We start from the raw sequence: 24,038 nt of genomic DNA, 5'->3' as shown, positions 1-24,038 counted from the left end.
TTGAGGCTTTTTAATCACCAATACAAAGGAATGGAACGCTCTCTGTAACTCCTGTAGCACACCGGGTGGTGGCCAAAGTGGCAAAGTTAACAAGCCTTGGCAAAGCCAATAGGTCTCACCTACGAGAGACCTACTGGCTTTTTCAATGTTTTTATAGCCATGTTATGCAGCAGCTGCAGCACGATTGAAAGTGAATAAAACAAGCACCGGTCCAACACCAGAGACCTAACCCGATTAGTGTGCTGGATGCAGGAAGATTGACACCCCTCTTCCCCCCAGTAGGTCCTGAGAAAACAAACACTGCACCAGAAAAACAGTGAGGTCACAGGAAAGGACAGTACACGCACACACTCACTCACTCACTCACTCACTCAACTCGCTCGCTCACCCACTCAACTCGCTCACCCAACCAACTCGCTCACCCAACCAACTCGCTCACCCAACCAACTCGCTCACCCAACCAACTCGCTCACCCAACCAACTCGCTCACCCACCCAACTCGCTCACCCACCCAACTCGCTCACCCACCCAACTCGCTCACCCACCCAACTCGCTCACCCACCCAACTCGCTCACCCACCCAACTCGCTCACCCACCCAACTCGCTCACCCACCCAACTCGCTCACCCGCCCAACTCGCTCACTCGCCCAACTCGCTCACTCGCCCAACTCGCTCACTCGCCCAACTTGCTCACTCGCCCAACTTGCTCACTCGCCCAACTCACTCGCTCGCCCAACTTGCTCACTCGCTCGCCCAACTTGCTCACTCGCTCGCCCAACTTGCTCACTCGCTTGCCCAACTCACTCGCTCAACTCACTCGCTCGCCCAGCTCACTCACTCGCCCAGCTCACTCACTCGCCCAGCTCGCTCGCTCGCCCAACTCGCTCGCTCGCCCAACTCGCTCGCTCGCCCACTCACTCCCCCACCCACTCACTCCCCCACCCACTCACTCCCCCACCCACTCACTCACCCACCCACTCACTCACTCACCGAACCTCTGAGAAGGCAGAGCCCTACGTAGAAATGCAGAGGCACAGGCTTCCTTTCTTGTAATACACCCCTATTTCAGGGTCCGCACCGCGTATCTCCTTGGACTGCTCTGGAGGGCATGTTTTGTGTTAATAGAAGGCATTCACCTGGCACCGCAGGGTGCGGCCCCTTCAGAGTGAGGTGTGCACGTTCCCGTGATTTACCCAAACTGGGTTGATCTACACAAATCCTTATAAGCTGCATGAAACCTGTTTGGGTGCCGCGAACGGAGAGATAACGGACGGAAATGTTGCCTACTCCAGCACGTAGCAAAAACAGGCTCTGACACTAGAGGCCAGTGTTATGCCTCCAGAACACAGCAGACTTTAGACAAACGAGGAGCTATTTATTGTGTGCCGACTCCAGATTTAAACAAGGTCAGCTGTAGAATGCTGTGTAAATATTTCTGCAAGAGGCCAAGAGGCCACATACTTTTATTATAAAAAGAAAAATGTGATCCTCCAGCTGCCAATAAGCTTATCCTGGCAGGCAGCGGAGCTCTGTTAAAGCGATCAGACAATGCACAGTAAAGAACTATACGCGTGCATGCACAATATATAACAAACCAATTTTTTGGTCAACAATACGTGTTTTTAATAAGGTTGTGTTGTGGCATTAGTGGAACTTGCATTTGAATGTTATTTGTCTCCATTTATATCAGCAGCAAGCGGGGAGAGTGGCTGTACAGCAGAATAATGTTGTTTCCTACAGGGGTTATAAAAATAGTCCTGTGTCCAGCAGTGTGGAGTTTGTACTACAAACGCTGCTTCCCTGCGCCTCCTCCCAAACACAATTAGCAAAATAAGCAAAACGATCCAGAGAGAACAGCACCGGACTAAGGGGGGAAGCGCTTGTTAAAAGCGCTCCTAATGGAATAATAAACAATAGTTGGCATAGCCAATGGGTCTCGCCTTTGGAACCTTATAAATATTTAGTTATGCAGTACAATGTCCTTGGTGCAACAACATCAACTGTTGCATGTCTAAACACTTATAAGGTCCCAAAGGGGAGACCTACTGGCTATGACCTCTGCCGGTCGTTTTCTATCAAGACAGTTAAATAGAGGTAGTTGAACTTAACAAAAAGTCCCTAAGCGGAAGCAGACAAGTCCTGTGGCTGATTTCCAGAGCCCACAAAGTACATACACTTATAAGTATATACTAAAGTATCTACAAGAGGTCTGAAAAGCTCAAGCTAGTAACAGGTACTTGTCCCCAGTTAGTCAACACCTTCGACAGCACTCAGAACTGTTTCGTAACCTGTGCTGGGAACTTGAAGATTACAATTAGCCTCATTGCACAGGAAATCAAGTTTGAGACAAAGGGGTGATCTGAGGGTCAACGTTATTTCAATCCCTGGCATCTCCTTGGAGAAAGCACTTCTACTGGTGCAAACATAAGGAGAAACCCATATGCACAAGGCCTAGAAAACATAGAAAACAGGTGTGACCGATTTGCTATTAATGCACAGATCCAATACATGAAAAAGTACAGCAACCGGGTAGCCTGCCATACAGGAAGCTGACCTGGTCACTTTATTGTAGTTGTTGTCTAAAACTGCCAGTAATGTTTAACCGGGAGATGGTGGGGAACACTGAGGCACGAATAAACTGTGGGGCACAGTGGAGGCTCAACTGAAATTGTGTGTGTGGGGAACAATGTTTTATAATCACTTTGTTACAGATGCCAACTTCGATCATGAGTGCTGGAGAGGCGTACCTAAACACTGAAAACGTATGGGACTCTGCCTGTCTCCTGTCGGGCTCCGGTCGATCAGAATATGTTGGAGGAGAGGTCAACCTGCTACGCCAATGGAAGAAGTCTGGGGGGGGAGGTATTTGCTTAGGGTTGAAAGTGAGGCGGAGGAAGAGATTAAAAAAAGGCAGATGGCGGCTGCGCGTGTGCACACGAGCGTGCACGCAAGCTTAAGGCCAGGAAAAGCTTGTGGGTAGCACTTGAAAACCCCCTTACTAAAGTAGAGCAAGCAGGGCCTGCACTGCTCTAGGCTCGACCTAAAGAATAAAAGAAAGAGCTACGGGTGAAAACGGATGGATAAAGCAACATTTAACAAACAAAAGTAAGGCACGTTATGTGGAAAGAGTAACCTGATCCACGAAGAATGCAGCTGCCACCCAAGGAGGCACTGCAGCTGCCGCCCTGCGCCCCGCTGCTCGCTCCCGCAAGCAAAACGCTGTGGGAGTGAACCTTTGCAAAAGAGGTGGGACATGCACCCACTTTTAGCCATTTGCAGGCTACGCTAATAAAATGACACAGGCAACAACTAACCCAATGTGTGGAGGGAGTCAGACCCACACAGAGTAGTTTAGAGTGCTTACAAGAAGCCGCGCAAAGCAGCGCATGCGTGCTGGCTTAGACTCAACCTAAAAATATATACAATATCTTGAGTAGGGTAGTCTTTTTCAGAGCTGCAATTCGTCCCAACCATGACAGTGCTTAGGGATGCCACCTGGCTAAATCTGTCTGTTCGAGGCATGTGGGCTGCTGAATTCATATATTAGCATAGATCGCCGCCTAGTGTTGGGTCCGGATGTTTGCACTTTGTTGTTCTGGAAGAGTCTTCGAAGTATCACGAGATAGGTGACTCCTCCCCTGGACTACAGTGCGCATGGGCATCTTCTCCATCTTCAGATTGTTTTTTCCCGCCATTGGGTTCGGATGCTATTCCTCAACTCCAACTTCGGAACCGAAACTTTTCAACTTTCTAAGGCCAAAAGGCCTTCTACCTCGACGGTATTGTTCTCGTTCGGTACCCCTTGACTCGATAAGACTTTCCATGTCGATCCGGTTGTCGACGCGGGCCATTGGGCCTTTTTGACGCCACGTGGGCCTGCTGCCGATGGAAAGGACCCCGTTTAAAAGGTGCCCACAATGTCACTCCAAATTCCCACATACTGATAAACATACAGTATGCAACAAGTGCCTATCTCCCGAGCACAACGAGGAAAACTATCCAGCTTGTGCTCGGTTCCGGTCGAAGAAAACTATTCGGAACCGAAGGGCCGCTAGACAAGAGATGCAGCGGCAGGCACCGGAACCGGAGAAAATTTTCGAAGACGAACATGACCTCCCAGAAGCGGCGGACTCCGACCTAGAAATTGTCACCGTAGAAGACCAGTTGGACTCCGATGACCAGATCACACCAGGGCAAACCGTGAGTACCAAGCCTCTACCCCGCTTCCATCTCAAGACAAGGCTCCGGTCGAAGCATCGCCTAAAGGCCTTAGCCGAGATCAACAAACTCCTTCAGAGGCCCCGCCTTCCGGCTCAGATCAGAAGACCAAACCCAAGCCTTCTGATACCCCCGGGAACGAGCTACACTCTTCCCAAAAAGGCTGCCGAACCGAAAAAGGTTGTAGAGGCGAAGAAAATAGTCGATACAAAAAAGGGCGTCGAAACGAAAAAGGTTGTCGATCCCAAAATAATAGTCAAACCGACAAAGGCCGTCAAGCTGAAAAAGAGTGTCCATCTCCAAAAAACAGGTCACACTAAAATTCCTGTGACCCGAAGAAGGCCGTTGAGTCGACGAAAAAAACAGTCAATCCGAAGAAGGTTATCGAACCGAAAGCACCAGTCGATCCAAAAAAGGTTATCGACCCGAAAAAAAACGATCGATCCGAAAAAGGTCGTCGAACCAAAGAAGGTCGCCGAACCAAAAAAGGCAGTAAAGCCAGCAAAAGACGTTGAACAAAAGGGAGTTTCTGACCCGAAAAAGGTCACCGACCTGAAAACAGCAGTCGTGCCGAAAAAAGCTCCACAGCCGAAGGCCCTCGAGCCAAAGACTCATAAACAAGTGATTAAGCCAAAATCATCGGCGCCAAAACCACAGACAGTTGAGGAAGAACTTTTCCATCCTGATCCAGTGGGCGAAGAACAACCTAAACTGCATATAGACCCTGAAACAGCATGGGTAACAGTTTACCACAGGAAGAAGAGACCATTGGATACTGACACTTCTTCCCCTGGCCCTCCAAAGAAGAAAGACTTTGGAACATCCTCTTCAAAGCCTTTTACTCCTCCTCCTTTCTATCCTAACATGCCTTTTGTACCTTACTCTCCTACATCAGGTTATGATGAGGCAGAAAACACAGAATTTTGTAGAGCCTGAGGATCAAGATATACAGGATAACACATGGGATGACCAGAATGATCCTTATGATACGAACAACCCACAACCCATCCCTGACACCTCTACATATCCTACAAAGTCGTCATCTACTGACGACACCATTGTCTTTAACCAATTAGTGGATAGGGCAGCTAAATATCATAATGTAGATATGCACACTGACCCAATAGAAGAGGACTTCCTATTTGATCCTTTTCCAACTTCAGAAAAGAATGTACGTACACTTCCTATGTTAAAAGGGGTACTAAAACACGCGCCAGACATATTCAAAGACCCAGCCAGAGCGTGTGTCCTCCATCTCAGAATCGAGAAGAAGTATAAGGCAGCCCCTACAGACCCTTCTTATATTAAGTCCCAGTTGCCTTTAGACTCACTAGTTGTATCAGACGCTCGAAAGCGAGCTAATTCACAAACAGGAGATGCTCCCCCTCCTGACAAGGAGTCAAAGATATTAGAAGTCCCAGGCAACAGAGTGGCATCCCAAGCAGCAAACACTTGGAGAATTGTAAACACACAAGCTCTATTAGCACGCTACGATAGAGCACATTATGACCAACTGGAGGGTTTACTACAACACCTACCAGAACCTTTTAAAGCTAAAGCCAACGACTTCATACAGGAAGGCAGGTTTATCACAAACGCTTCCATTAAATGTGCACTGGACGCAGCTGACACAGCAGCCAGGTCCATCAACACTAGCGTGTTACTACGCCGGCATGCGTGGCTATGCATTTCCGGATTTAAGAATGAAATGCAGTCAACCATCCTCAACCAGCCAGTTAACCAAGATTTCTTGTTTGGCCTCGCAGTAGACACCATCTTAAAAAAGATTAAAAAAGATACTGATACTGCTAAGTCTATGGGCACACTTCAGTTTTAACAATCTAGAAGTTCCTTTCGCCACTCCTCCTTTGAGGCTCAGGTAGAGGCAACACCTCCCAAGCTTCCTCTACATTCAAAAGTAATACTCCGAGCACCTTTAATAAGGGCTCCAATAGAGGAGGTTATAGAGGCAACAATAACAAGGGCAGAGGACATGGCGGGAACAACACCAGAGCCTCCACCGCCACCAAACCGTGACTTGTTCACACTCCCTCCAGACCACTCAACGCCAGTCAGAGGCAGAATAACACAATTCCTACCAGTCTGGAACGCAATTACCACAGACAGGTGGGTGAGATAAATTATCCAGTATGGTTATTGCCTGGAACTCACTTCTACTCCTCCCAACATACCACCCAAACACCGTCCAATGTCCAAAGAACGCATCACGCTGTTACAAGAGGTGACATCCATGCTGGAGAAGGGAGCCATAGAGCCAGTCCTGTTTCAACATCAGGGGACAGGAGTATACTCCTTATACTGCCTTATTCCCAAAAAAGACGGGTCCCTCAGACCAATATTGGACCTCAGACCTCTGAACCGATACATACTCTCAGAGCATTTCCATATGATCACTCTACAACAAGTACTTCTGTTACTCCAACAAGGCGACTTCATCGCTACATTAGACCTCAAAGATGCATATTTTCACATACCTATACATCCAGCTCACAGGAAATACCTCAGGTTCACAATAGAAGGTCACCACTATCAATTCAAAGTTCTCCCCTTTCGGAGATACTACAGCACCAAGGGTTTTTACAAAATGCCTAGCAGTAGTAGCAGCACACCTAAGAAGGCAACACATCCATGTGTTCCTCTACCTGGACGATTGGCTCATAAAAGCCAACTCATACGCACAGTGTGCAAACCATACGTCTCAAACAATCCAGCTACTGCACAGTCAGGGATTTTCCATAAATTACACAAAATCACATCTGCAGCCCTCCCACATACAACAATATCTGGGAACAACAATAGATACCTCAGTGGCAAAGGCATATCCAAATCCAGCCAGGATAGCCAACATGCAGTCTCTAATTCAAAGATTTCAGCCACAACACTCCTTGCCAACTCGAGTGTTCATGCAGCTTATAGGCATGATGGCCTCCTGCATATTCATTGTCCCTCATACCCGACTTCACATGCGTCCATTGCAGGAATGCCTAGCACGGCAGTGAAACCAAGCTCGAGGACAACTAAAAGACCTAGTGTTGGTAGACAGTCGCACTTACAACTCTCTGCAGTGGTGGAACCCACAAAACCTTTCCAAGGGGCGACTGTTCCAAGAGCCAGTCCACAAGTAGTATTCATAGCAGACGCATCACTAACCGGTTGGGGAGCCCACCTACTTCAATACACAGTCCAAGGGCTCTGGACAGTCAAGCAAAAGACACTGCATATAAACCACTTGGAGTTGCTAGCAGTATTTCTAGCAATGAAAGCCTTCCAGAAATACTTGTACAACAAGGCTGTGTTAATCCGGATGGACAACATGACAGCCATGTACTACATCCAGAAATAGGGAGGAACACACTCTCTGCAGCTGTCTCACCTAGCACAGAGCATATGGAAGTGGGCAATTCCAAAAAACATCTTTCTCATGGCAGAACACCTCCCAGGCATAGACAATCCGATCGCAGATCTACGAAGCAGACACAGCCAACAGATACACGAATGGGAGATTCACCCTCAAGTTCTCGAACCATTCTTCCAAAAGTGGGGACATCCAGAGATAGATCTGTTAGCCACAAAAAAACCTCAAAATGCCAGTCCTTTGCCGCCAGGTTCCCACACCCGTTGTCACAAGGCAATGCGATATGGATGAACTGGTCAGGCAGATTTGCGTACACTTTTCCACCAACACCACTGATTTCATTAGTGGCACGCAAACTGAAGCAACAGTCACTCACAATGATCCTGGTTGCTCCCACATGGGCAAGACAGCCATGGTACACGACACTCCTAGAACTCTCAGTAGTTCCTCACCAAAGACTGCGACTATCGCCACAGCTACTAACTCAGAACCATGAAGAAGTCAGGCACCAAGATCCCAGTCAGATGAACCTAGCGATCTGGCTCCTGAAGTCTGAGTTCGGATATCTTACCTTGGCTCGACTGTATGAACATTATCAAGGAAGCAAGATGCCCAACTACTAGAGCATGCTACACAGCTAAATGGAAAAGATTTGTAATTTATTGCAATAATAACCAAATTAATCCATTAGATGCCTCCATCCAAAACATAATCTGTTACTTGCTACATCTGCAAAGATGCAACCTAGCATATTCTTCTATAAGGCTACACCTTGCTGCTTTAGCAGCATATCTCCAAAACAGACAACATGTGTCCATGTTCAGAATACCACCTATCAAAGCGTTTATGGAAGGACTTAAAAGAATTATCCCTCCAAAACACCCACCTGTGCCAGTCTGGAACTTAAACGTAGTACTTACCAGACTTATGGGGCCACCTTTCGAACCACTCCATTCATGTGAATTACAATTCTTAACATGGAAGATGGCATTTTTAATTGCCATTACCTCCCTCAGCGGTACAAAAGGGGGTGGTGGTGATGGACAGAGCATCTGAATCAATCAAACACTCACACCCAGTCAAAAGATCTGGGTTTAATCCATCACCGTTCTTTAGCCCACTCTGCCACCCCAGTTCAGACATGGCTATATGCAAATCAGTCTGACCTTGTGCCTCATGGGAACAGTCCAGCCCGAACTGCCAAGCCATGTCTTCCCTGGACCGGAAACAAGCTTCCGAGGACCGCTTTCTGGCTTCCGCCCGGCTTGCTTGAATCCAGTGGCAAAGTGAGCAAGGGACTCACGTCTGAGCATACCCTGCCACACTTATGGCGGCCAAAAGCGGTACCTCCCTCAGGCGAGTGAGTGAGCTACAAGCACTAACCATTCAAGTACCTTTTATGCAAATACACCACAATAAGGTAGTGCTCCGTACTAACCCCAAGTTTATGTCGAAAGTTATATCCACTTTCCATATCAATCAGTCAATAGCATTGCCAGTTTTCTTCCAAAACCCGCAGTCAGTGGCTGAAAGAGCCCTACACAGATTTAAAAAGGGCTCTGGTATATTACGTTGACAGAACTAAATCGTTCAAAAAGACAAAACAACTATTTGTTGCTTTTTCACCAAAACATTAGGGTAACCCCATTTCAAAAACCGGGATAGCCAGATGGATAGTAAAATGCATTCAGATACCTATCAAAAAGCTAAGCGCAACCTAACAGTCCTCCCAAAAGCCCAATCAACGCGCAAAATGGGGGCGTCCATGGCTTTCCTAGGAAATATTCAACTAGAAGACATATGTAGAGCAGCTACACGGTCTACCATACACACTTTCACTAAATACTACTGTGTAGACGTGCAAGCTGCTGTAGGCCAGGCTGTCCTCAAAACTTTTTCAAACTGCTGCAGCTGGTACAGGTGACCACCGCTAGAGGAGATACTGCTCTACAGACTATGCTAAGATGTTAATTCAGCAGCCCACATGCCTCGAACGGAAAATGCTACTTACCAGTATGCATCTGTTCTTGGCATGTAGGGCTGCTGACATTCATATCGCACACCCTCCTCCTCGGTGCCTGTCACAGCTGCAGTAATTCTTTCTACATACATTTACATGGTCATCTCTTACTTTTCTATACTCCATCTTTGCCACAATGGCGAAAAACAATCTGAAGATGGAGAAGATGCCCATGCGCCCTGTAGTCCACGGGAGGAGTCGCCAATCTCGTGATACTTCGAAGACTCTTCCAGGACAACAAAGTGCAAACATCCGGACCCATCACTAGGCGGCGATCTATGCTAAGATATGAATGTCAGCAGCACTACATGCCAAGAACAGATGCATACTGGCAAGTAGCATTTTCCTTATGCGACCCACTAAGGTTTGATAATTAATCTTTGTGGTTTCCTGTATGGTTGGGGCTAGACGGATTCCTAGATATGTAATATTTGTCTGCCATGTAATGGAGAATGTTTTAGAAAGGTGAGTCTGCTTCTCCGGGGCAACAGATAACCTCAATCCCTGCGACTTGGAGATGTTTATGCGAAAACCAGATACAGTGCTGAACTGCTCAATTTCCCCTGAAAATAAGGGGAGCCTCACCCCCGGATCGTCCAAAGAGGCAATAACGTCATTGGCGTACAAGTTAATGCCCAAGCCCCCGCACCTACGAAGCGCATGCCCCTTACATCTGCATTACCTCGGACGCGCTGGGAAAACGGTTCCATGTACAAGGCAAATAGCAATGGGGAGAGAGGACACCCTTGCCTCATTCCTCTTCGAATTGGGAATATATTTGATGAACTGCCATTAACCGTAACCAAGGCCATGGAGACTTCATAGCCACTTAGCACCCACGTTCCAAATCTGTCTCCCAGCCTGAAATGTTTAAGCACAGCTTTAGGATATGGCCAGTGTACCCTATCGAAAGCCTTCTCTGCATCTATCGCTAATAACATCGATTCCAGCTGTGTACATGGAGCTTTATCAATCAAATGGAGGAGATGTTTTGTGTTATCCACACATTGTCTATTGGAGACAAAGGCCGACTGGCCTGGTACGATTAATCCTGGCAAATGCGGGGCTAGACAGGCTGCCAATATCCCAGACATCTTGGTGTCCACGTTCAACAGTGATATGGGTCTGTAAGACCCACAAGCTGTTTTGTCCTTACATGGCTTTGGTATCACAGCGATGGAGGCCTGAAGCATTGAGGGTGGAAGTTTTAAATCTGCCACAGTCAGGAGCAAATTTCCAATCTTTATCAGTACGGGAAAAGATTAGAGAAGAGTTGGGGAAAACCCTTAAAACATGCAAGTTAGTAGGTTTGCACACACTCAAAAGGGCATTTCAAACCCACCCTGAAACTATTGCTTACCTCTACCTTCAGGCCCAGTATGTAGAGCTGCTAAAAACATGGCAACATAAGAGAATTGCTAGTATTCAAACCCTACTATGGTATGAGCCCTGGCATATTCACAGAGGCTGTATCACAGCTCTTATATAATAATATTGCTGCCATAATGTGTTGCCACATTACATGGCACAAAGGGACAAGTGGATTTTGTTACAGGACAAGCAATTTATGAAGCAATCTGCTCATGGCCAAGTAGATATGTTTATGAAATCCCGCACCCCTGAAACACCTAAATGCCCTGGCTGGCAAACTCAGCGGAATATGCGTACTGGATCATGAATGGCATCACCATCCCATGGTGGTGCAATAATCTTTTTCAGCGGTGGGGAGAGTCTTCGTTAGATTTGTTCACCCCTGCTGAGAACGCGCAATGTCAGCACTTATGCCCGCTAGAGTTCCCAAGGAGGCTGTCACTCAGACGCTTTTAGTCTTGAGTGGCGCTCCGGCCTCCTGTATGCCTTTCCCACCAATACCACTCCTGCCCAGAGTTCTCAAGACAATCAGGAACGACAGGGCCCAAGTCATCCTTGCGAGTCCGATTAGGCCTGCAGAGTTTGGTATTGCGAGCTGTTGAACATGGGCCATCGGTCCTCCATTCAGGCTGTCTATTCGGGAGGATCTTTTGTCACAGCAGCGAGGGAGGGTTCTCCACCCAAACCTGTCAATGCGCCGCCTTCATGCGTGTAGGTTGAGTGGCGGCAGTTTTCGACCTTCTGCCCAAAGTCTGTAATGTCATCTTGTCAGCCAGGCGACCCTCCACATAGACGGTATATGCCTGCAGTTGTGCCAAGTTTGTAGCATGGTGTGTAGAGAAACAGTTGAACCCCTTTCTGCCTCAGTTTCTCGGGTCCTTCTGTTTATTCTCTCCCTTGCCCAACAGGGCTCTGCTTTTGGCACCTTAAAACGCTAACTTTGTCATCTCTGTGGTTTCCAGATCAGCCATCCCCTTTTACATAGGTTTCTGAAAGGTCTTCAATATTTGTTCCCTCCTCCCTTAATCATGCCACAGTGGGACCTACATTTTTGTTCTGACTTTCCTGTTTTTCGCTCCTTTCGCTCCACAACTGTCTTCTCAGGCTTCCAACTATCAAGACGGCCTTTCTAGTGGCAATAACATCTGCTCACGAGAGCATGAGGCTTTAACTAAGCCCTTATACCTCAGCATCTTCCCTGACAAGTCGATCCTTAACACTAGAGCTTCCTTCCTGCCGAAGGTGGTCACTCCTTTTCATGTAGGCCAGTCCATCAACCTGCCTACCTTTTATGCTTCACCTCATCGCTCTAAATAAGAGGAGCGACTCTACCGGCTGGACCCAAAGAACGTTGTCGTTTTACCTTGACGGCACAAAAGAGTTCTGGGTGGATGTGCAATTTTTCGTGGGCTGTGTTGGAGCCCAGAAAGGGAGCGCAGTACAGAAATGGACCATCACCTGATGGATCGTACTCCTTATCACCCTTAGCCTGTTCAGTCCTGCAGGACTCTTTAGTGTGAAATTCTTATGCAGAAATCCGGAGAGATATTGCTTGGGTATCTATTCTAAGTTAAGGAATCTGCGGCTTTGAAGTCTCTACCAGATTAACAAATTGCTAACCTTCCATGACACCCTATCTGGTAGAGACTCTGTCCAGCTGCCGATTCCTCACCAACCTACCCATTCTCCATGTTCTGCGAACACACCCGTCCTGTCGGTCCATCGATGATACCTGCGGTTTATGGTGGGACAGGAACTTTTTCAGCTCATTCATTCAGTGAGTTTGTTAAAGTGATGCAGGTGGTGGCAGCATACCTTCAGAAGTCAAGGATGCCAGTCTTTCCCTATCTCGATGACTGGCTGTCCCTATTTCGATGACTGGCTGTTGAATGCAGTCTCACCCTGCCATTGGTCAACCAACTCCACACTACTGCGAAACTCCTGTCATCGCTGGGGTTCACTATCAATGTGACAAAGTCGCACCTGACTTTTCAGACGCTCCCTTTCATTGGAGCATTGATGAAAACCATGGCACAATCTAGTCACCGCCATGGGGAGCACGCAGTGTCAGCACTTCTGTGTGTTGGAGTTTCCAAGGCATCTCTCGCTCAGAGACTCGTTCCGCCTTGAGTAAAACACAGACTCCTGAATGTCTTGCCACTGATACCATTCCTACGCTGAGTTCTCAAGAAGTTCAAGACAGACTGGGCCCAAGTCATCTTAGTGGCTCCGCATTGGGCACAGAGAGTATGGTATCCAGAACTCATGGGCTTGAGCTTCTGTCCTCTGATCAGGCTGCCCCATCAAGACTATTTTCTGTCCCGGCAGCAGGGTAAGGCTCTTCATGCTTGGAGATTGAGTGGCGTCAAGTGGCCACCATTGACCTTACTCTGAAGGTGGTGGATGTCCTCTTGCCAGCCAGATGTGTTTTGTTGTCCCTAGCCCGATAAGGGTTTGCTCTGGGCACAGTTAATAGTACCTTCCGTCTTTCTGCTTATTTGCAGTTGCTGGATATGCCTTCATTGTTTAAGTCTCCACCTATGTTTTACTTTTAAAAAGGTTTACAACATTTACTTCCTCCCTTTCCCTTTCTCATGTCACAGTGGGACCTTAACTTGGTTCTTATGTTTCAGATGTGTACTCCCTTTGTTGCAATTTACAGTTGCTCCTTTTTGCTTCTCACCCTCATGACTGTGTTCCTCGTCGGATAAAATCAGCACAGCTTATGAGTGAGCTTGAAGTTCTGTGTTAACACACTGTACGCAAACTTCTTTATGGGCAATGGCATCTTTCTTGCCTAAGGTTGTGATGCCGTTCCACATCTGTCAGAAAATCAACTTACTGGCACTCTAGGCTCCGCCTCACCATTCTTAGGGTGGAGAGACTAAATCACGTGGAACCCAGGAGAGCACTATGCTTTTACATAGATAGTACGAATGAACACCGGGTGGATGATGAGCTCTTGATGAGCTTCTCCATAGTGTAAAAGGTAAAAGCTGTTCAGAAGGGAACCATCTCCAACTGGATCATGCACTGCATGAAGATCTGCTGCACATTGATAAAAAAAACTGCCTTCAGAAGGACTGTGTGCTCATTCTACTAGGGCCAAAGCTTCTGCCACAGAGTTGGGATGTGGAGTCCCCGTCCTAGACATTTGCTACACTGCTACATGAGCATCCCTCCATACGTTGACAAAGCACTATTATATGAACAGTCAGGTGAGCTGAGAGAGTAATTTTGCCCTCTCGGTCCAACAAGACTTTTGTTTGAGTTCATCCACAGACCCACCTCCAAAAGGGTATTGCTTTTGTATGTATTCAAAAGGTGCGGAATCTGTGGCTATAAGTCTCCATCAGGAGAAAAAGTTTCGTACCTGTGGTAATCCTCTTTCTGTTAAAGACTTTATCTAGCCGCAGATTCTTTGTTCTGTCGTTGAATTCTATCCATAAATAACATCCCAAGTCTAGGAATCTTCACACTGATCACACCAATTTACTTTTGAAGCTCTGCGTCTGGGAGCTTGAACACAAAAAGCAACTGACATCGCAAAACTCTTCGATCCTTTTTGGCTTGTGCTGGAACAAGTTACAGGAGAGGCTTCAAAGTTGAACAACTTCAAGATTGAAATCGAAATATATGGTACTGCCCCCTCTGCTTTCTCAGCGAGTAATGGCGTGAAGGGCCGAGTCCCCCTTTCAGTCTCGTGCTTTTTATTGAACTAAGACAAAGACTTTGATCTATACAAACCCTTGACCCCTGGAATGACTTCTCCAACTTAAAGAACGGGACGGAACTTTCGACCCGTTGCAGTTTGATTCTTGGGCATGTTACCTCACTGTCTCTGATGGATTTCAGGTTCAGCCAAGGGGCAATTGCTGCAGGCCTTACAGTTGTTGCTTGGCCCTGAGGATGTTTGGTCACAGAGATCTGATTCTGCCAGTCCCTACAATGTTTAAAACCTGTTTTGGGAGGTGCCCTTTCCTGTGCATATTAGTCAACAATTTTGAAGCAGTAAAGGGAGTCTCGAAGAGGGTGCTCCCGGTCTGCGTCTGGGGCCTGGCAAAGAAAGGAACTGATGTCAGTGTGTGAGAGTGATTCCTATATAGACTCAGCACTTACCTACCGGTGTGCAGAGGAGCGGACCTAGTTTGACACATAGGGAATATTCAAAAAGTGAGGAATCTACAGCTACATGTAGTCTCTACATAGTCTTACAAAGGTAGGTAAAGTATTCTTTAGTTTTGCTTTTATCATTCTTGTTTTTATTCCAGGCCTTATACTTTGTCAATAAGTAATCCGGCTCTGGGGTTTACAAGCTGTAGCAAGCACGAAGATAATTTATGAAATCTCGTGTAGGGTGCCTAAATAATTTGTTGATAAGTTTGGGCCAGTCCACACCTGGAAGGCATTGGCGGCATATGAATAAGAAACTGCCCTTATCCTTCTACTTGAGAGACAAAGACTTCCATCACAGTATGCTAGCTGGGTCTTCTCTTCGTCCTAAAGTACTCAACCATATGCTGACTCGGGTGTGAAATGTATACAAACCCAACTGAGATTTCCTCAGTATATTGCATTTATATTTATATTTCTCTGTCTTAGAGGCAGTCTGACCCTGTAGCCACCTAATAGTTTCATCTTTCTTCTGCATTTTGCATATACTGAGGAAAACTGTGATTGAACCTAATCAGATACACCCAGCGTCTGGGTGAGGACTCTGATGATGAAGAATACCACTAGGAACCATAGTAGGCGACAGTCCTTTTAAATAAATAAGAACACTCCTTATACGGCTAGGTAGAGAGACAAACAAGAAGTCACTCGAGTGAGTCCCCTTGCCTTTGTTTTTAGTTATACGGTATAACTAAAAACAATATACCACTTGTATACCTTTTATTTTTATTGAAGTTTTCACAAGGTGATTATGGTCCCACTACAAGTTTGCAGCACTTTCCACATGTTTTACAGAGCTTTTACATTTGAGGGATTTCTCTAAATGCACACTTCACATTTTGTGACTCTGAAATCTCTATAATGCATTCCAGTATGTATCGCTCGTCAATCGGGAATTATAAGCGCACTATTCACCCATGAGAGTCTCCAGGCGCTGAGTGGGAGTGGGGGAGGGGGTACGCGTCTCCTCTTAGCCGAAGAGCCAGGTCTTGAGAGTCTTCCAGAAGGTGTTCAGGGAGGGGGCACGTCTAATGTCTGCTGGTAACTCGTTCCAGGTCTTTGCTGTGATGTGAGCGAATGATCTCCCGCCTGCTCTAGCTTTGTGGATGCTCTGGGTTTCAGCCAGTGCGAAGTTGGATGAGCGCAGGTTTCTTTTGGGTACGTGGAAGTTTATTCTGTCTTTGAGGTACTTGGGTCTGTTGTTGTGTAGGAATTTGTAGGCGTGCGTGAGGATTTTGTAGATGATTCTGTTCTCCACGGGGAGCCAGTGGAGTCTCTGGAGGTGTTGGCTGATGTGCTCGTGCCGGGGGATGCCGAGGACGAGTCTGACTGAGGAGTTCTGTATTGTTTGGAGCTTGCAGAGTAGGGATTTGTTGATGCCTGCTTCGAGTGCGTTACCATAGTCCAGTCTGCTGGTGATCAGTGCGTGAGTGACTGTCTTTTTTGACGGGGGGGGTGGGGTGGAGGGATTCATTTGAAGGTCTTGCGGAGGGTGTTGAAGCAGCTGGAAGTGCCAGCTTTGATCTGTCGGTTCATGGTGAGCGATGATTCGAGGATGATGCTGATGTTTTTGGTGTGGTCTGAGGGTGTAGGGGGGCTTCCTAGGGCTGTGGGCCACCAGGTGTTGTCCCATGCTGAGGGGGTGGTTCAGAGGATGAGGACTTCTGTCTTCTTGGCGTTGAGTTTTAGGCAGCTGTTGGTCATCCAGACTGCGACTATTTGCATTCCTCTCTGGAAGCTGAGTTTTGGGTGGCGGTGTCTTTGGTGAGGGAGAGGATTAGCTGGGTGTCGTCTGCCTAGGACACGATGTTAAGGCTGTGTTGACAGATGATGGGAGCGGGGGGGGGAGCATGTAGATGTTGAAGAAGGTTGAGTTCAGAGATGACCCCTGTGGGACTCTGCAGGGGATTTCCGTAGGGGCGGGGAGAAAGGGCGGTAGTCTGATCCTTTGATTTCTTCCGGTGAGGAACGAGCGGATCCAGTCCATGGAAGTTCCTTGTATGCCGCATCGTGTAGTCTGGCGACTAGTGTCCGGTGAGAGACGGTGTCGATGGCCGCCGACTGGTCGAGGAGGATGAGGGCTACGGAGTGGACTTGATCCAGAAGGGTGCGTTCATGGCAGCGAGTAGGGTGTTCTTGGTGCTGTGGTTTCTTTGGAATCTGGATTGGGAAGGGTCGAGGACGGCGTGTTCTTCGATGAATCGTGTCAGTTCCCTGTTGACTATTTTCTCTGCCATTTTGGCTGCGAAGGGGAGAAGCAAGATAGGCCAGTAGTTTTTTAGGTCAGTGGGGTCTGCTGTGTTTTTTTTTAGCAGGGGCCTGACTTCAGTGCCCTTCCAGTCGTCTGGGAAGGTGCCTGTTTTGAAGGTGGTGTTGATGGTGCGTTGCAGTTCAGCCGTAATAGTGTGGTAGATGGCAGGGGTCGGTGGGGGCCCCCGAATGGATGCCTTTCATGGTCGTGGCGGTTGTGATTGTTGTCCAGTTGGAAATGGTGGGCTTGCTGGTGTCTTGGGTGGGCGGGGGCTGGTTGTGGCGTCTTGTGGGTGGTTGTTGAAGTTGTCATAGAGTGTTCTGATCTTGAGGTGGAAGTAGGTTCCGAGTTTGTCACAGTGGTCTTGGGAGGGGGTGACGTCTGTGGCTTCGCTGTGTGGGTTGGTGAATTCCTGTATGATGCTGAAGAGTTCCTTGAAGTTGGTGAGGATTTTGTTGTGGGTGAAGTTTCTTTTGGTTGTTTTGATTTCGTTGTGGTAGTCCGTCATGGTTTTCCTTGTAGGTGTAGTAGTTATCGATTGTCTTGGTGTTCCTCCAGTTCTTTTCCAGGTGTCTGCAGGTGCGCATAGCTTCTTAGAGTTCGGTGGTGAGCCAGGTGGCTTTTCTCTGGCGTTGTTTGCCGGGGTTGTGTAGCAGGGCAAGCTAGTCTTCGCAGCTGTCGATCCAGGTGTTGAGTCCTCTGGCTGTGTTGTTTGAGTCGGATGCCCAGGTGTGGTTGTCTCGGGTGAGGGTGAAGTTCAGTTGCTCGTCGGTGACCCTGCTCCAGTTTCTTCATGGTGGGCGGGCGGCTGGTTTTGGTGCCTTGGGTTTATCGATGGTGAAGTGAACGCAGTGGTGGTCAGTCCATGGCGGTTGCGTTGTGTGGCTGATGTGAACTCTGTTACCTGCAGCGAAGATGGGGTCGAGGGTGTGTCCTGCACTCTGTGTGATGACGAGTTGGTTGAGTCCGATGCTAGGTGGTCACGTAGGATGGTGGAGTTGGGGTTGCTAGGGGTGTTGAGGCGGAAGTTGAGGTCTCCAATGAGTATGTAGTTCATTGATGCAATGGTGTAGGGTGCGATGAAGTCTGTGATGGTGGTGGTGGTGGCGAAGGGTGTCAGGGGGCGGGGAAGGGGGGGGGGGTCTGTGGATGAGTGTTCCACGAAGTGTAGACTTGGGGCTGATATGAATCTGGAAATGCAGGTGTTCTGTGGAGGAGAAGGTTTTGCTGGAGGTCGTGAGGAGGAGGGTGTTTTTGTGGGCAATGGCGAGGCCTCCTCCCGAGTGGTTGGGGCGGTCCTTCCTATGGATCTTGTACCTGTCCGGGATGGCGGTGTTGATGTTGGGGGCGGAGAAGGCTTTAGTCCAGGTCTCTGTAAAGAAGGCTATGTCAGACGAGAGAGAGTTGAGTAGGTTCCAGTTTTCCATGGAGTGTTAGTGTACGGAGCGCATGTTGAGGAGAATGCAGGTGGGAGGTTGTAGATCCAGGGGTCCTGGCACTGGTCACGGACGGGCGCAGATGGGCTTGTCTTAGGCGCGCCTTCGGCAAGTCCACTGCAAGACCACGCAGCTGCCGCCATTAAGTAGGGGAGGGGGGAGGGAACAAGCAGCTGGGAGGTGGGAGGCAGGATCAGAGTGGACAGGGGGCGGGGCTGCAGGGGCAGCAGCGGCGAGAAGGGCACAACAGGCACTAAGGTGTAAGGAAATAAAAGATCCACAAAATACACAAGACAATACCAGGAGTTAAAAAACACTAGACAAATAAACAGGAGTTAACAGCTGACAATACCAGAGTTACAGCCCCAGGGGGCGTAGTTAGGCAGAGACACACGGAAACAAACAGTCTGTAGTCTCGAACAGCTCCCAGGAGGAGGAGTGGAGGCTCAACGGCGGTGAGATAGGAGCGAAGCTGCTGGGGAGAGAGTATGCCTTCGACCAAGGGCCAGAGGTCTAACTCCCTCTGACCCTTGGATTTGAATTTAAATTTAGTTCTGAATGTTTAGAATTTCACAGCCTGACATTCTCTCCGAGACATTGGGTTTGCTAATTTTGTAGCCAATTCCCAAAGTAACTGCTGTGCTGCAGCTTTTTGCTTGTATATCCTGTTCCTTTTTTTAAATTCACATAAACCTGCAGCTTTGTGTCACACTAAGTTTTGTTTTGCGCAATATCAAACATGTCTTTTTTTTTCATTAAGCTGTACAAATCATACCAGCATCGATGCAGCCTTCTACACCAACTACAATTAAGGTCATCAACAGTACTCCAAAGACTGCTAAAGTCCAGAGAGCACCAAGAATATCCGGGGAAGACCGAAGCTCACCGGGTAACAGAACAGGTACTACAGATTTGATCCTTCTGATAAACACATCCTCTCTACTTCTTACCATGACTGGTCTGCAGTAACAAAGGTGTAAAGAAAAGATCCATTACTTTCTTTTACTCTGCATTAGCATACCGTTACAGCCTTCATCTCAAATGCAGCTTGAGTGCGGTAGTTATACACCATAGCCCCAGGTCCTTTCAGGATTTGTTTCCTTTTCCTTGCTCCCTTCTTTCTTATGGCTTGAATGGTTATGGTTTGCTACCAACATGGCAACAGTAACGTACAATACATCTATTAAATTGTCATGAAAAGGAAGTTTCAACTGCTTTGCTTATTTTTTGGGAGGTTTGCTTTGGTGTGTGTATTGTAGATTGTGCATGTTGATGGCAGCAACTGTATTGCATTTAATATTTCAGTGTATTATAGAGACTTCAAACCACAGATTCTTCTTTAAAGTATTCTCCAGACATCAGGCTTAATCTAGAAAATTTTAACCAGTACCCCGCAAACTGGGAGATGGCGTCATTGGCTTTGCATTTGCGGCGTCCAGGTCAGAAGTGACGTTGCGGTGCCCACATAAGCAAAAGCCTGGCACGCTAACGTCACTTCCTTTCTTTCCAGGCCTGCAGTTCAGATCTGGACAGCTTTCACTTTTTTGACATTTGTCAAACTATTTTGAGCTATTTCTCCCAGTGTGTATAGGGAACATGTTCCCTCTGAAACCTATGGATCTCAAAATTTGTGGTCCATGGTGGGCCCTCACCTTGCCTACCTCTGGTGATTGTGAGCAGACCATGACCCAAGGCTTCCGCTGAGTGCAAATTCATGCACCCAAAAGCTATCTGTAAGCAGCCGTTGAAACTCCTGGTGGTGTATTCTCAGTCCCACTCCCGAGGCAGATCTCAAAGCCATTCCTGGAGCAGATCCCACAGAGGCTTGTTTTGCAGGTCCAAGACATCTTCCTCCAAGTCAGGTAAGTCCAAAAAGCACAGAAAGTTGTTGACTTTTTCTTTGGCTTACCCCAGCCGACCTCTTGCTTCGTGGCCCAGCACCCTCACTCCATCTGCGGAGATGGCATCGGGCCTCCTTCTGTGCTACTCTGAGTTCCTTTGAGCTGGTTCCACTACTGCTCAGTTGAAGGAGTTCTGCAATGTCATCCATACTTCCTTTGTTGAGCCTTCCGGCCCCACATGGCTTAGAGGTGCCCATGTGGGATTGCTGGCGACGGGCTCTCTCCTGCTTCCACCCCAGAATCCGGTTCTAACCCTGGTGCCACGGACTCTGCTAGACGACAACAAGCTAGTTGTCATTCCCATCTCTGACATGGTTCCACACGATGCCGTTCGCCATCGATAACAGAGCTGTTTAGACTCCTTCAGCCCTTAGATTCACTGCCACCTCTAGACAAACCTCCTTCCATGAGGGGGAAGAGGTTAGTCCTCTGGATGAGGATACCAATGATAACTGGTATAAAGAGCTCGGTGACACCCTGGGTTTTGCTATGTCCCCAGACTCTTTCCCATTCATGTCCAGCGTCGTAGGAAGGCATGTCATTTGCGATAGTGATGCACAGAGCGGCGGAGGTCCTTGACCTACACAGCTGCCTGTTGTCAATGTCAAGGCCAACATATTGACGGAGGTGCGCAACCAGGAGCGAGCTTGGCTGAGGCACTCCTTCCCTACAATGAAGCCCTCACAACATCCTCCTTGAGCCATGGGCAAGCCTTGCACAGGGCACCGAGGCACAGGATGATTGCCCTGCGACACTGACCTGCTCCAGCAGACCATTTTCTTTTCCCAGCACCCTTCCCTGGAGAGCCTGGTTGCCCAGGCCTCCATGGCTAAGGTAAATCCCAGCATCTGAAAGAAACAGGTTAGTATTAGATTCCTTACCTTAGAATACCCCCAGGCGTCAGATTGGATCCGGAAACTTTTGCGTAGCAGTATCGTTGCACGTCGGTAGGCGTCGTCTGCAGCTCCGTGTCCGTCGTGGGCGCCGGGATGACATCGCCGGAGTACTTAGACGCCGCCCTCACGCGTGGTCGTCGGTTCCTATTTTTTCTGCGCCAGCAAGCGCCGATCCGGGAACAGTGGTACCCTTCGTCACTTTTTGGCTAAACTTTTTGGATCATTTTTCATAATTTTTAAGGGGTGGAACGACTCCGACGGTGCCAGTTGGGATGCCCGGGTTTAAGCCCTGCGTCGACTGCAACCGACCGATGTTGGTTACCGACCCCCATCCCCGGTGTCTTCATTGCCTGGGGCCCGACCACGATGACAAGTCGTGCCCCGACTGCCGGGTCTTGACATCGAAGGCTAGGCACCTCGAGCTCCGGCAGTCGGCCCCGCGCCGTTCGATGTCGCGGTCCGGAAGGAGGTCGAGGGACCGGCTCGGGCCGGAGTCATCACGGCTCGGAGGATCGTCGCCACTCCTCGGAGGATCGTCGCCACTCCTCGGAGGATCGTCGCCACTCCTCGGAGGATCGTCGCCACTCCTCGGAGGATCGTCGCCACTCCTCGGAGGATCGTCGCCACTCCTCGAGCTCCAAGTCCTCAGGTAAGAGGCACAAGAAGTCGAAGAGGTGACACCGCTCTTCGGACTCCCCCGACACTCGCGCGACTCAGCCGGGGGTTCGGGCGACACCGCCCACGCGGTCCGCCGGAGCCGCAAGCATCGTGGCCTGCTCCATACCCGCGGGTCCCTGGGCAGCACGCGACGCTGGAGGGTTCCGTTGGCGCCTTCGGGCCAAACTGCCCGACAGGGAGCCCAAGCAGGCCGGGTGCTTCGCCCCCTGCGCCGTCGGGTGCTCTGGCGCAGTTGGCGACTTCGATCCCGATGCCGCAGGGCCCCGCCGGTTCCGGATCCGGGTCGTCGCCGGCCCCCTGGGTGTTGCCCCCGGTGCCGTCCCAGGACGACGTCGTCCCCAATCCTCCCCTCGATCTGGGTGCGGCGCCGCTCTACGCCGCTCTCAACGCCGATGGGAGATTTCTACTTCTATGACCCGGCCCCATCATTTCACCCTGAGTACCAGGAGATGGGTGGCGAGGCGGATTGGGAGGGGTCTGAGGACCCTCTGGCACGTGAGTGCCAGCCTTATCAGGACTGGGCAGGTGAGCTAGGGGACGCAGTGGTCTGGACACCTCGCCAGACACTGGTTTTGTCTCCCCTCCTACCGTGACTTCGGAGGAGGGGGCTCCCTATAGTGTGGTGTTGACGTGGGCGGCCAAGGCCTTATCCCTTGAACTCCCCATCGTGGCCGTGAGGACTAACCTCCTCACTGAGGTCCTTAAACCGCAAGCAAGCCCTTCGGAGCATCTGTTGCCGTTTAATGAGGCCTTATCTGACGTTATTTTGGACACCTGGTCCAGGCCTGCTACAGGTCCTCCTGTAGATAGGAACGTGGCCAGACGCCACCGCCCGGCTCCGGGCGGCCCTTGCTTCCAGTCCACCACCCCACCCCCGAGAGCCTGGTCATACAGGCCTCCAATTCCCAGACCGCATTCCCGACGGCTCCACCCGATCGGGAATCCAAGAGGTACGAACAGTATGGCAAAAAGATATTCTCACTGAGTTTGGGGTTGCGGTCCGTTAACACCGCGTGCCTCTTGAGCCGTTATACCCACTCTCTGTGGGACATGGTCGTGGACGTACTGCCACAATGTCCGGAGGGGGCCCGGACTAAACTCGCCCAAGCCCTTGCGGAGGGGTGAGATGCAGCACGGTACTCCATCCGATGTGGGCTGGATACAACGGACTCGCTAGGTAGAGCGATGGCAACGATGGTGGCGATTCGTCGGCTCGCCTGGCTGAGGGTAAATGTAAATGTTTTTGTACTTGTATAGCGCAGCCGCAGTGGGTTTCCCGGCGCTTGTACGACTACCGCAAGGGAACCCTTCCTGGCTTTCCCTGTGAAGTGTACACTCCTGAACACCCCCATGGTGCAGACCAGGCATCCCTCACGTTGTGGGGGCCGTTGTGGAGACTAAGCAAGCTATTGCCCAGAGTTGCAGCGTGGGACCCATGATCAGAATAGGCACTGAGGCGAGAATATCCGGTATGGGGAATTATTGAGCCCGAGACCCGCCAGGGCAGGAATCGAACCCTGGTCCCTGGCCAGAGCTCTGCATCGAGGTCTGCCTGCTCTAACCATTGAGCCACACTTCTCCACCAACTTTTCGGCTGATGTCCAAAACACCCTTATGGACATGCCATTTGATGGCCGTCGCCTTTTTGGCGACAAGGCAGACAGTGCGCTTGAGCGCTTCAAGGACTCCAGGGCTACAGCCAAGTCCTTGGGCCTGTC

The 24,038-nt window shown here is 49.3% G+C and overlaps 1 protein-coding gene across 3 annotated transcripts in view; it reads left to right on the top strand.

Annotated features, from left to right (window-relative positions):
- GABPA (GA binding protein transcription factor subunit alpha) overlaps positions 1-24,038 on the top strand; it is a 332,634-nt gene that overhangs the window by 247,485 nt on the left and 61,111 nt on the right. For all 3 annotated transcript variants that reach the window (XM_086934033.1, XM_086934032.1, XM_086934034.1), the window contains one exon: positions 19,606-19,746. In XM_086934033.1, the coding sequence (XP_086790159.1) occupies positions 19,606-19,746 (141 nt within the window). The remainder of the gene's footprint in view (positions 1-19,605; positions 19,747-24,038) is intronic.

Source organism: Lissotriton vulgaris, chromosome 8, assembly GCF_964263255.1.
Source record: "Lissotriton vulgaris chromosome 8, aLisVul1.2, whole genome shotgun sequence".
NCBI classification, from domain to species: domain Eukaryota; kingdom Metazoa; phylum Chordata; class Amphibia; order Caudata; family Salamandridae; genus Lissotriton; species Lissotriton vulgaris.
Note: the sequence above shows the minus strand (reverse complement) of the source record. Positions and strands in the feature narration are given on the sequence as shown.